Here is a 13,064-nt window from a genome sequence, read left to right on the forward strand (position 1 = left end):
CTGGTTAGCAGAAAGAAGCTAGGAGATAATGGAGGGAGACATCAGGACCTGAGAGCCAGAGAGAAGGTTTGGGCTTTCACTCCCAGGAATTTGAAAGACAGATGAGTAGTTTGAATTTTCCAAAGCTGAGGTTGACTCGGGGCCAAGAGCAGCACCAGGAAGGCAGGGAGCTACGCCCCAGGCAAGATGCACCCACATCTAGGTCTCAAAGACTGAAGTTTGCAGCTGGTGGTAACTTTGCCCCTTGCAGTGTCACTAGGATGTCTCTCTCTCTCTGACTGCCCCTCATTTCTTGCTGCTTGTGATCTGCGTGGAAACAATACAAGTGATCAGCCTGACTATGGAGACCACCTGTATTAGTGAGTTCTAGATGTAATGGAAAGACTCTACCTCAAAGAATACTGTGGAAAAGAGAGAACAAGGAAGATCTGTGATAGTAACCTTAGGATGCTCACACACACACACACACACACACACACACACACACACACACACACACACACACACACACATATGCAGGAACACCATACAGAGAAAGAAAGAAGCAAATGTAAGGGGCTAGAGATGTCTCATGGCTAACAGAACTTCCTGCTCTCGAAAAGAACCAAGTCTGGTGGGTAGCTAACATAAGATGGCTAACAACCACATCTAACTCCAGCTCCAGAGGATCTGACACCCTCTTCTGTATTCTTTGGGTACCCTGCCTCCATACGCACAGGTGACAGACTCCCACACAGACACACGCACAAAGGCATATAAATATAAATAAATCTTTAAAAGAAATTTTAAACCATAGCAACTATCTTGCATGCCAGGCAGGGTGTCTGCTGGAGAGGAAAGAATACCACTGTTAGTCCTGTTTGCCCCATAAGGAGCCTGAGACATAGAGGCTTATGCAAGGTCACACAGTTGTCAGAGAACTGGAACTCACATCCTGCTAGCCTGCTCCCACCCCCATCTTTTCCCCTACCCCCTTGAGTCCCTGTTGTCTTCTGTGTTACCTTGTGTTGTAATTTTTTTTAAAGATTTATTTATTATGTGTACAGCGTTCTGTCTGCATGTATCCCTGCAGGCCAGAAGAGGGCACCAGATCTCATAAGGGATGGTTGTGAGCCACCATGTGGTTGCTGGGAATTGAACTCAGGACCTCTGGAAGAGCAGTCAGTGCTCTTAACCTCTGAGCCATCTCTCCAACCCCTGTAATTTTTTTTTAAAGCAGCTCAAGAAAGATGCTATGTGACAGTTCAAGCAGAGGGGTTTTTATTGAAAAGGGGAAAGGGGAGGGGGCAAATGGGCCTCAGGGACAGGAGCAGTGGGAGGGAGGGAGAGGGGGGAAGCGGGGGGGGGAGAGGAAGAGAAAAGAACAGACAGACAGAGAGAGGGAAAGAAAGAGAGAAGGGTGGAAGGCGGGCAGGGCCCTTTTAAAAGGGAACATAGTGAATAGGCGCAGGTGGTGTTCTTAGTGGCTACAGCTGAGGGCATATCCTGTCAGATCTCCAAGAGCAGGCCAGTACAGATGCCTAAATACAACACCTTGCTGAGCTGTCAGTCAAGATATACTCTTCTTCCTACCCCTCCAGCATAGATGTTTCTTGACCCTGCTTAGCCCTGCCCCTTTCCTTCTCAGGCTGAGCCACACAGTCCTATCTTCAAGAAGCCCCTTCCTGCTGGCTGATGTCTTCAACCTATGCCCAGGGGTCCAGAAGGTCAATCTCAGGTGGGCATCATGCTGGGAGCCCTAGGGCTAGTCTTGGAGGGTAGAGTCTGGTGTTTGGAGAGTGTGAATGATCAGACATACCCAAGCCGTAGTCTAGGGGCACCCTGAGACAATGGCCAAGGGTGACTGAGTGTTTGCTGTCACTACAGATCCCTATGTCATGCTGTCCTGCACTTTGACTCTAAGAAAGAGAAAGAGGGTGTGTGCTTTGGGTAAGTCTTCTGAACCATCCTGGACATCCATGGGGATTGGGGACAAGCAGACCTAAGTCCTGGGGCCAGTGGGGAGTACAGGATGCCTGCTGCCAAATGTGACCTAGTTCCTCCAACAGGGAAAATCAAAGGCCCAGACAGGGCTGGGCTGGGTCCAGAGGCTAACAGAGAGTATGCCCAAATAGGCTGGATCTACAGAAAGGGCTTTATAACCTTACCACCAATCCTGCTATCCGATCCAATGGCACCAGGGCTTGGAGCCTTGGGCAAGCTGCTTACCCTTTGACTGTTGCCTTCCTTGGATACGGTAGGGTACCATAGAGCAGCAGAACATTGGCAAAGCTGCACAAACCAACATATAAAGCACTAGGCACTCATACAGATATGAGTGACCGTGCCCTGCCAGCTCTGACAGTACTGGAGGGCAGGAGGACATCCTTTGAATGCAGAGGCAGCTGAATGCCACTTGTTCTCTGTGAGACCTTAGCTCTATCTCTTTGGGTTGTCCCCTTCTTTGCTGTGAAATGACAGCACTTGCTGGGCACCGAAGTTCGGTCCTGAAGTGGGAGGAAGGGTGCAGGCTCTGAGCTCTGACTGATGACTGCTCCAAACCCAGAGGCAGACACAGTCTTCCTACAAAGGGTTAGATAAGAAATAATGAGGCCACGTGTGGTGGCACAGGCCTGTAATTCTAGCACTGGGGAGATCGAGGCAGGGTGCTCATGAGTTCAAGCCCTCCCTCCCCCCAGGTTACATAGAAAATCCAACTCTTAAAAAAGAAGCATTTTTAAACATTAAGGAGAGTAATAATGATTTTTTTAATTAACCAGCAATTTATCAACTCTCTAACTTAAGGGTTGTTGTTTGTTTGTTTGTTTGTTTTTAAAGATTGCTGGCTGGCCATGGCCCTTTCATTTAACTGACTATGCGATTTCACTGTAGGCCTTTTAAAACAGACAGGCTGACTGTCACTTTACATCCCAGCCTTTGCAAAAACAGATGCCACCTTATTCTTCCTCCTCAGCCTGAGTTTTCTTATTGGAGGGAGAGAATCCAGTTACTAAAATGATCTGGAGGTCTTGAACTTGAGTTGGAACCTCCTGACCCTGGTCTGGAGTTTCTGATCTGTAGGTTGTGTGGGATTCACATTCCGAGTTCCAAGTGGTTCTGATAGGACTGGTAAGGACCACACTGAGAAAGCACCCCTCCTAGAAGGAGTGCATACGTACCAAAGGGGCCGTCAGGGAGCTATGGGTGACTGGTGTTTTCAGAGGGTCCCAGCTTTGGTAAGCACCCCTTACCAAAGCTCCGAGGTCAAATGCAGGAAAAGGCTGATCTAGAAGTGGTCCAGTATCTGAATGTTTCATCTCTTTCTTGTCCCCAACCTGACCACAAAGGTTTCCAGGATGCAGCCTCAGCCAGGAGCATATGGAGCCGCTGTGCTGTGCACTGAGCAGGTGCACAGTCCTCAGCCAGCTTGAGTAAGTTGGGAGGAGGGGAGAGTGGAGCACACCTGGATGGGCTGGACAGGTGCGAGGACGTGAGCATCTTGAAGAGTAGGACTCGAATGTGCCCCACTCTCAGCCATCAGGGATGTGTGGGACTCTGGGACACCTCTAAGTCTCCCCAGTCTGTGCTTTCTCTTCTCCCCTGCTCTCACCGTGGCCAAGTTTGTTTCTTTTCTCATCACTATGTGACAAAATACTTAACTGAAGTGACTTAAGGAAGGAATGAGTTATTTTGGCTGGTCGGCTATTTGGTTGATTGGCTTGGGTTTTAAGAAGGGGTCTAATGTAGCCCAGATTGGCCTCAGACTTGCTATGTAGCCAAGGATGATGGTGAACTTTGGATCCACCTGCCACCCACCTCCAGGATGCTAGGATTACAGGTGTGCACTATCCCACCTAGTCTCAGCTCCTGGTTAGAGTGAGCTGCATTCCACCATGATGGAGAGGGTGCATTGGTGTAGTGCAAACACGAAGCTGCCCTCCTAGGTTAAGCCTCTCTGGAAATGCCATCACAGACATGCCCAGGGGTGTGGCTCCTGGGTGATTCCAAATCCAGTCAGGTTGGCAATGAAGATTAACTACCCCATCCTGTAGCAAGGTGCCAGGAGCCCTCTGTAATGTGCTGGCTCAGTGCAGCCAAGTTTTCGGGTTGGAGGGCAGGGTAGCTAACGAAAGGAGCATTGTTTGTCTGGCTGATGGTAAAAAGGACCAAATGGCTAGGCTGAAGAACCTGGAGCCAGCCAGAGTGGGGACTTGTGAAGTGACATGCTGTGGCCTGTGTTGAGTGCTCAAACAGGACAGTTCCCCAAATCCATCTGGTCCTCTGCAAAAGCAACAAGCACTCTTAACCACTGAGCCATCTCTCTAGCCTCTACAAAGCAATTTTTAAATTTTATTTATTTATTATGTATACAATTATCTGCATGCATACTTGCACACCAGAAGAGGGCACCAGATCTCATAACAGATGGTTGTGAGCCACCATGTGGTTGCTGGGAATTGAACCCAGGACCTCTGGAAAAGCAGTCAGTGCTCTTAACCTCTGAGCCATCTCTCCAGCCCCAAAGCAATTTTTAAAAGGTAATTCTCCAGAAAATTTCTGATAAACGAGTGTCAGGGATATAGGACTGGAGAGATGGCTCATTGGTGGTTCAGAGCACTTGCTGCTCTTGCAGAGGACCCAGACTCTGTTACCAGAACCCATATGGCAGCCATCAATGAGCTGGAACTCCAGTTTCAGGGCATCTGGCCCCTCTGTGGACACCAGGCACACATGTAGTAGGCACACATACATGTAAGCAAACACCCATACACATAAAATAAAATAATTATCTTTTTAGGTGTCAGAAATGTAGATGGGAAATCAGATGTTCAGGACACCATGGTTACGTTTCTGAAGTTGTGGCTAAGACCAGAGATGCTATCAGGAGAGGGAGTAGGGTTGGTATTCAGGTGGTTTCTGACATCAGATTCGTAAGTCACAGGAGGAAATCTGTTAGGTAATTGCATCCTCCAAACATTTGTCCCTGCCTTGGTTCATTCTTGTTGGGAAATTGTGGAACCTAGCTGCCACAGGCAGGGGAAAACTCATTAGTTTTTTTTTTTTTTTTCTAACTCCTAAAAGCCTGCTAGAGGAACCTAAGCCCTGTGAGTGCCGAAGATAATGGAGCGGGTGGTGAGGACACAGTAAACACAGGTTTACTGTGGTGCTGGTGAGGGGACCAGCAGGGATTGTAGGGCTGATGGTGATGCTCACAGTGGGGTGATGGGCAGCTCAGAACGGTGCTGGTGCTTCTGGTGGTGGGGCTGTTGATACCATGGTGATGACAAGCAGCAGTGGCAGCCAATTTGGTGGTCACCGGGACCATGAGGAGAAGGCAGAGCTGGAGTTAGGATCACTAACACTGTTCCTTACTTCTTGCAGCCTCACAGACAACTTGCTGGATGACAGTGGGCTCAGGTGCCTCCTGGAATGCCTGCCCCAGCTACCCATCTGTGGGTGGCTTGAGTAAGTGAGACAGCCAGGGAGATCCCTGCTTCAATGAGAGCATAAATGGGTCTCTCTGGAGAACATCTCAAGGGATCTCAAGGGATGGGAAGGGGTGGCTCTTACCTGGACCTATCTCTCACAACCTCCTCTCTCATCCCCACAAAGGACAGATTCTGCGTCAGACACTCAAGATAAGTCAGGGCTTGTGGTAGAGTAACCCTTTCCCTCCATCATGTGCCCTGCACCAAGCTACCAACATTCCATCCCCACCAAGTAATATGGGGCTGCAGCAGCCAGTTCCTGGTTGATCCCCCTCCTGAACCCCTCTAACTCCATCTATGAGATGCAAGTTTGGAAAAGGACCTGCAGCAAGGAATAGTGAAGTCATCAGCTCTCACTCCATCTCCTCATACAGCCTGTTGCTAGGCAACTGAACTCAGTACTCTGAGAGTCCCTGGCCCTGCTAGGGATGGAGTTGCCTGATCAGGCGCCTCCATGTCCCACACCACAGGAACTGCAGGCTCAGTAGGGGCAGCACTTGGGGACTCAGGGCCAGGTGCCTTTCCTGTGTAGGGTAGTGTCCCTTCTAGGTCTCCCTCCCCTCTGTCAATAACTGGAGAATAGAGAATGGGTGCTTGGACATTGACATGGAAGGGGGAGGCAAGGTACCGGGATCCTGCTGAATTTTGCTTTTCTCCTAGCCTCAGTCACAACAGTATCTCTCAAGAAGGGGTCCTGTGCATACTGGAGACCCTGCCTTCCTGCCCTCGTGTCTGTGAGGTCTCTGTGAGGTAAGCTGCTAACTACTGGTACAAGACCCCACATTGCAGCTTTATGTTGTGTGGTTTTGGGTCTGTCCCTGGTGGGATGCCACCAGGGTGCAGAAGCCAGGTATACAGAACCTAGTCCTTATAGAATGTATGGCTAAAACTTGCCTTGTTGCCTGTGGCCTCAGCCTGTCTCTTCTGTACCCACTTGGGGCCCGGGGTGCCAAGAGTGCTGGCTCATGCCTCCTTACTCTCTTTCTCACAGCCTGGGCTCCGAGCAGAACTTCCGAATATGCTTGTCCAGGGAGAAAGAAGTGGGGACAAAATTGAGGTAATCCTAGGTGGGGTGTTGAGCAGGAAAAATGCAGAGATTCTGGTCTGTGAGGAACCATGGCTTCCTCAATGGGTTCTCCCCTAAGATGGCCCACTTCTGACTCACAACACAGGTTTGGTCTCCTGATGAGCACTGATGTCCCCATCCCATCCCCGGCATCACATAAACTACATTATACCATATTATTCAATACACCAAGTATACACATATACTAGATACACAAAATGCACACACCCACACTGCTATCCCACATATCACACACAGACTACACACAAAAAATATATACTACATACATATACATTCATACACATACAGCACACACATAGCCTTTGCTCTCAATCTACCAGCACCCCTTGCCTGATGAGACCTTCCTGCACCTCTCACAATGGCCCTGAGTCTGGCATTCTCTTCTCCTTCTGTATCTCAGATAAAGTTCTCCTAAACCTTTAAGGCCAGCTTATGTAGCATCCTCTCCTGGAGGCCCATGAAGCACCAGTGGCCCTGATATCAGAGTGAACCTTTTGGGGGTGGTCCTGCAGCCCTTTTCAGGGACAACAGGCCTAGATTATTTGTAGGCAGTGGAGGGCAGGGCCACAGCCAATGTCCAGGTTCACCCTCCACACAGGGAGCCTGAACTATCCCGTTAGTCACAGAGTCAGGCTGACCCTGCCACAGCCAGTTTTTCCTCCCCAAAAATAACCCAACAGCTGTGTGTGGGGTCAGTCCGTGGCTGCCTATAATGTACCATGAGGACTAATGAGATGTGTAGCAGGCAGGCACCCTGGGCCTAGAGACTGGCGCTGTGCCCATGCGTCATGCTCCACAAGTGACAAATTCCCAGCTCCTAAGGCAGTGCCCAGCACCTGTTGTTTGTGTAGGCTCCGACCTAGGCCTGTGTCCTCTGGGGATCCCGGGAGGAAAGGCCAGCAGTACAAGCTTCAGGTTCAGCCCTGTCTTCTCCCCTCAGGATGTGTGAATGTAACCTCGGCCCAGAATATGTATCCAGACTGGCATCCAGTCTGAGCCAGGCCCAACAGCTGACTGAGCTCACGTGAGTGACAGGCCCAGCCCACTGATAGGTGGGGCACCCTGCTGGCCTGAGCCATACCAAAAACTGATCTCTGTCCCCAGGCTGACCAGGTGCCACTTGGACCTGCCACAGCTGACCAACCTCCTGAATCTGGTGAATCGGCCAGCAGGGTTGCTGGGCCTCAGGTACCCTCCTTCACCAGGGAGGGGAGGGGGGAAGCTGAGGAAGGTGGGGTCCCCACAGCCACAGCCTGGCCATTCCCTGTACTCAAGAGCTCACTTCTCTGCCCCAGAGCCATGCCAGGAACACAGAGAAACTGTCCCTGAGGACAGGAAGGCTGTGCTTTGGGATTTAAAAAAATAAATCATGCTTTGTGTATAGCTCAGTTGGTGAAGCCCTGGGTTTCATCTCAAACACCACAAAGGAAATAATAATTAAAATCAATTAAAAATAATTAAAGAAAGCTCTGAACGATACCTAATGGAATATAAAATAAATATGCTTATATGTTCACTATAATGTAAAAGCATTCAGAAAAAGAACATATTAAAAAGAGAGAGAGAGTAATCTTTGAAAACCCACATTCCATTTCCTGTGTTTGATAATTGCTCATTTTCTTCCACATTTACTTCACATTTGTTTGGCTAAAGTGTTTTAAAGTAAAACACAGACCTCATAAAAATACCTCTTCTAAACATCTCACTGTGAATCTCTTTAAAAGTAAAGATCAGGGGCTGGAGGTGGCTCAATCAGTGAAATGCTTGCCTTGCCGCACAAATTCAGCCCCAGAACTGAAACCCCACGAAAGAAAAGAGGGTGTAATCCCAACAGTGAGGAGACAGATGGGAAGACCCTTGGGGCTCCTTGATCAGTCAGTCTGGCCTACTTGGCAAGCTTTAGGCCAGTGAGACCCTGTCTCTGAAAACAAGATGGATGTCCTGAGGAACAACATCCAAGGTTGTCCTCTGGCCTCCAAATGCAGGAGTGAGCATGCACACACCCCCACATGCAAATGGGCCCACCCTCGGACACGAACACATGCATTCATGAGTTACTTCTCCTATTTCCTTGATAAATAATTTATTTTGGCTACGGTTCCTAAGGGCTGAGAGTCCATCATGAGCTGAGTGGTGGTAGCACACGCCTTTATTCCCAGTACTCGGAAGGCAGAGGCAGGTGGGTCTCTGTGAGTCCAAGGCCAGTCTGGTCTACAGAGCGAGTTCCAGGACAGCCAGGTCTGTTATGCAAAGAAACCCTCTCTCGAAAAACCAAAACCAAAACGAAACAAAACAAAACAAAAAGAGTCCATCATGGCAGGGCTGCCAGCTGCAGATGCAGTAGTTCCAGGAGGCTAAAACATCACATCTTTAACTCAAGCACAAAGCAGAGGATGAGAACGTGAAGTGGGGTGAGGCTATGACCCCTCAAAGCCCACCTCCAATGACCTCCTCTAACAAGGCCATACCTCCTAAACCTTCCCAAACAGTGACAACTGGAGACCAAGTGTCAAACGCCTGAGTGTATGGGGGACACTTCTCATTTAAGTCACCACAACATAGCAACATAAAGGCACATACACAAATAAACAAGGATTATAGTTCATCCAGGACACCTAAGGACTCTACTGGCAATCCTTAGGTTCATGCATTATCTGGTTTAATATGAAATTCTCACATGGTCCTTACATGGGACAGCTGTCTGTGGGGTCCAAGACCACACGGGCTCCTGGGCACCCATGGTCTGTGGCTCTGGGCTGTGCTTGATCACTTCCATATGTGCCCTTGGGTTAACCACCAACTTTCCTAAAGTGGTAACTCTGTCAAAAGGCTTCATGAGATGAGGGAACAAATTTGTACCCCAAAACCTGGCTTCTTGGGCAGCACTTCACATCACTGACTATAGCCCAAAGAAAGGCACATGAAAGCTGGCTATTCTCTTTTTAAGATGTAAGAAACCACATTTCTTAAAATTATAGTAAAACCAGGCCAGTGGTGGTAGCTCACACCTTTAATGCCAGCACTTGGGAGGCAGAGGCAGGCGGATCTCTGTGAGTTCAAGACTAGATTGATCTACAAGAGCTAGTTCCAGGACAGCCTCCAAAGCCACAGAGAAACCCTGTCTTGAAAAAAATATAGTAAAACCAGCCATATGCTGTCATGAACCTATAATTCTCAGATCAGGAGATCAAGGACAGCTTTGACTACCTAGAATGTTTGAAGCCAGCCTGGTCTACATGAGCAGCCTGGTCTACATGATACCCTGTCAAGAAAGAAAGAAAGAAAGAAAGAAAGAAAGAGAGAGAGAGAGAGAGAGAGAGAGAGAGAGAGAGAGAGAGAGAAGGGAGGGAGGGAGGGGGAGGGAGGGAGGGAGGGGAGGGAGGGAGGGAGGAAGAATTAGATAAAAAATAAAGACTTGAAATAACAAAAAAATAAAAGTAAAAAAGAAATTAACCACCCTAACACAGTTAAGTGTACAGCTCAGTGATATTAAAGACTTTCAGCCAGATGTGTAACCAGTCTCCATCCTGCAAAACTGAAGCTCTATCTCCAATTAACAGTTCCTCGTGCCCCACTTACCCCAGCCTCTGGCAAGAACAGTCTATGAACCTGACTCCTCCAGTCACTTCCTATCAGTAGAATCGTGCTGTATTTACCCTTTTGTGACTGAGTGTGTTCCACATGGCATGTCTTCAAGGTTCTCCCATGTTGTTGCAGGTGTGAGAACTTCCTTTTTAGGCTAAGCAGTAGCCCAGCATATGGGTTTACCACAGTTTACTCCTCATCTGCTGATGGACACTTAGGGCACTTCTGCCTTTCAACCAAGTGCTGTGAATGTGGGTGCAAAAATATGACTGTGTGCCTGCTCTCAGTTCTTTCCTAGATCACCCAAATAACACTTTAAAATGAAACTTTCCAAGCCCAAAAGTAACATTTTACAAATTGGCAGAAATCCAGGCTATCATAAAGGAAAACAATGCACACGCCTTTAATCCTAGCTCCCGGGAGGCAGAGGCAGGTGGATCTCTGTGAGTTCGAGACCAGCCTGGTGTACTAGAGATAGTTCCAGGACAGGCTCCAAAGCCACAGAGAAACCCTGTCTCAAAAAACCAAGTAATAATAATAATAATAATAATAATAATAATAATAATAATAATAATAATAATGCAACTGGGGCTAGAGAGATGGCGCAGCCGTTAAAGGCTTTGCTCACAACAACAACAAAAAATAATGCAACTAAACTATAAAACAGGAATGTTTTTAAAAAAACTCTTTTCCATACTACTAAATTTATTTGTGCATTTTGTACAAAGTTAGAAAATGAGTCTGGCAGTGGTGGTGTACACCTTTAATCAGGAGGCAGAGGCAGGCAGTTCTCTGAGTTCAAAGTCAGCTGTGTCTACAAAGTGAGTTCCAAAACAGCCAGGGCTACACAAAGAAAACCTGTTTATAAATCACAAACAAACAAAAAACAAAGTTTTGAAAATGTAGAAAACCAAAATGGAGGGATGGAGGGATGGCTCAGCAGTTAAGAGCACTGGCTGCTCTTCCAGGGGGCCTGGGTTTGGTTCCCAGCACCCACATCACAACTCACAACCATCTATAACTCCAGTTCCAGGGAACTGCATGCCCTCACACAGACATACATGTAAGCAAAACTCCAATGCACATACAATAAAAATAAATCATTAAAAACTAAAATAAAAATAAAATCACTCATAAAACCAGTCTCATAATAAAATTATGCCATCTAAACAATGCCAAGTATAGTCCATACATTTTCCTTGTATCTAACTCCAACTCTTTCTTTGTATGCATTTTCCTTCTTTTAAATACAGAATTGGAGTTATAGTTTAGGTATGTTTTGGTTTCATTACCTTTACCACATAACAACTTGTGTTAAATCTGAGAAATGTTTCCAAAACTCTCCTTGGGCTGGGGAGACGACTTGCAAACACGAGAGTCTGCATTCAGATGTCCAGATTTGTGTAAAGCTGGTCGTGGTTGCCTCTACAATCGCTGCAATCCCTTCCTAAAGAAGACAGGAGCTGGAGATGTTAGTATCCCCAGATAACCTTTAGCTCCTGATCTTCCTGCCTCCGCCACCTGAGTGGTGAGATTACAAGTATGCACCACCACACCTGGTCTTTTGTGGTGCTGGGGATGGAACCCAAGGCCTCATACATTGGAAGCAGATACTGTAGCAACTGAGTATACCCTCAGTCCTGATATTATAATTTAAAAGTCACACACACACACACACACACACACACACACACACACACACACACACAATCTTCTAGGCTCCTCATGATACTACCCCTCCCCAGGTTTTGCTCAGGGGTAGGTTGATGCTCACCCCAGAGGTCCTTGCCTATGTCCCTTCCATAACAGGTTGGAAGAGCCATGGGTGGGCCACGTCGGCTTACTGGCTGTAATGGAAGTCTGTGCCCAGGCCTCAGGATGTCTCACTGAGTTAAGGTGAGTCCAGAGAGGAGCCCCAAGGAATTCACCTTTCTATGACCATTGCAACCTTCCCTTACCCTCAATCCTCTAGACATTGGCTTGTCCTGTAGGTTAACAGCTTTGTCACTGGCAGAGACTCCTGGGCATGCCTGAAGAACTATACGCATTTGTTTAGTATATACATATACTATACATATTTGTGTAATCTCATGCAGTAGGCAGGCCACAATGTCAGAGGAAAGAAACTCAACAAGGATCAAGGTCCAGGCAGGCAAGGCTGGGGGGTCCATGCTGATACCCAGAAGTGGCCCTGGGGTGCAGTAGCATGTCCTATGGATAACAATGATGGGAATGGGGAAAAAAATATGGGAACGGTTGGGAGCAAGGCTTTGGTTGGATCACATATGGTAACAGATTTCACCATGGTGCTGGCTGCTCTTGGCATCATCTCCCATTTTTGGCATGTCCTTGCCCTTGTTTGAGGCTGGAAGATCCATTGTACCATGATCCGAGTCAGAGAGCAGGCAGACACAGACCTATTCAACCTGCCAAGACAAGCTGCCATGTGTCTCACCCCTCTCTTCTCTCCCTCAGCCTCTCTGAGACCCAGAAGCAGCTGTGGCTCAGGCTGGAATTTCCTCACCAAGAAGACAGTTCTGAGTTCATGGCAAACAGGTGGGACCCAGCAGCAGGAACCTCAGGGGAATGGCCAGTGGCAAGGATCAGGAGGTGGCCCTGCTTCATGCCCCTGCTCAGCATCTTTCCATATCCTGGGAGATCTGCTCCTTCACTCTCCATCCCCACTACAACTCAACAGCCCCACCAATCCCACCAACTTTCAATTCCTCAATCACCACCTTGCCCTTTCTGACCTCAGGCCCTTCGCACAGGCTCTTGTTTCTGGCTAATTTCTTCCTCTTTTATCTGTTTATACTTTTTCATACTTCGAGTTGCAGCTTAAATGCCCCATCTCAACTGTGACAAGCCAAGATTTGGCCAAGTTCTCCCACGTTCCACCCTCATAGATGCCTGGATTTATGACC

The 13,064-nt window shown here is 47.9% G+C and overlaps 1 protein-coding gene across 3 annotated transcripts in view; it reads left to right on the plus strand.

Moving 5' to 3' along the window:
- The window catches only part of Nlrc5 (NLR family CARD domain containing 5), an 81,265-nt gene that overhangs the window by 55,022 nt on the left and 13,179 nt on the right, over window positions 1–13,064 (plus strand). For all 3 annotated transcript variants that reach the window (XM_027405632.2, XM_027405634.2, XM_035442591.1), the window contains 10 exons: window positions 1,628–1,717; window positions 1,867–1,929; window positions 3,327–3,410; window positions 5,362–5,445; window positions 6,129–6,218; window positions 6,460–6,525; window positions 7,496–7,579; window positions 7,660–7,743; window positions 11,950–12,036; window positions 12,616–12,696. In XM_027405632.2, coding sequence (XP_027261433.1) covers window positions 1,628–1,717; window positions 1,867–1,929; window positions 3,327–3,410; window positions 5,362–5,445; window positions 6,129–6,218; window positions 6,460–6,525; window positions 7,496–7,579; window positions 7,660–7,743; window positions 11,950–12,036; window positions 12,616–12,696 — 813 coding nt within the window. The remainder of the gene's footprint in view (window positions 1–1,627; window positions 1,718–1,866; window positions 1,930–3,326; window positions 3,411–5,361; window positions 5,446–6,128; window positions 6,219–6,459; window positions 6,526–7,495; window positions 7,580–7,659; window positions 7,744–11,949; window positions 12,037–12,615; window positions 12,697–13,064) is intronic.

Source organism: Cricetulus griseus, chromosome 3 (assembly GCF_003668045.3).
Source record: "Cricetulus griseus strain 17A/GY chromosome 3, alternate assembly CriGri-PICRH-1.0, whole genome shotgun sequence".
NCBI classification, from domain to species: Eukaryota; Metazoa; Chordata; class Mammalia; order Rodentia; family Cricetidae; genus Cricetulus; species Cricetulus griseus.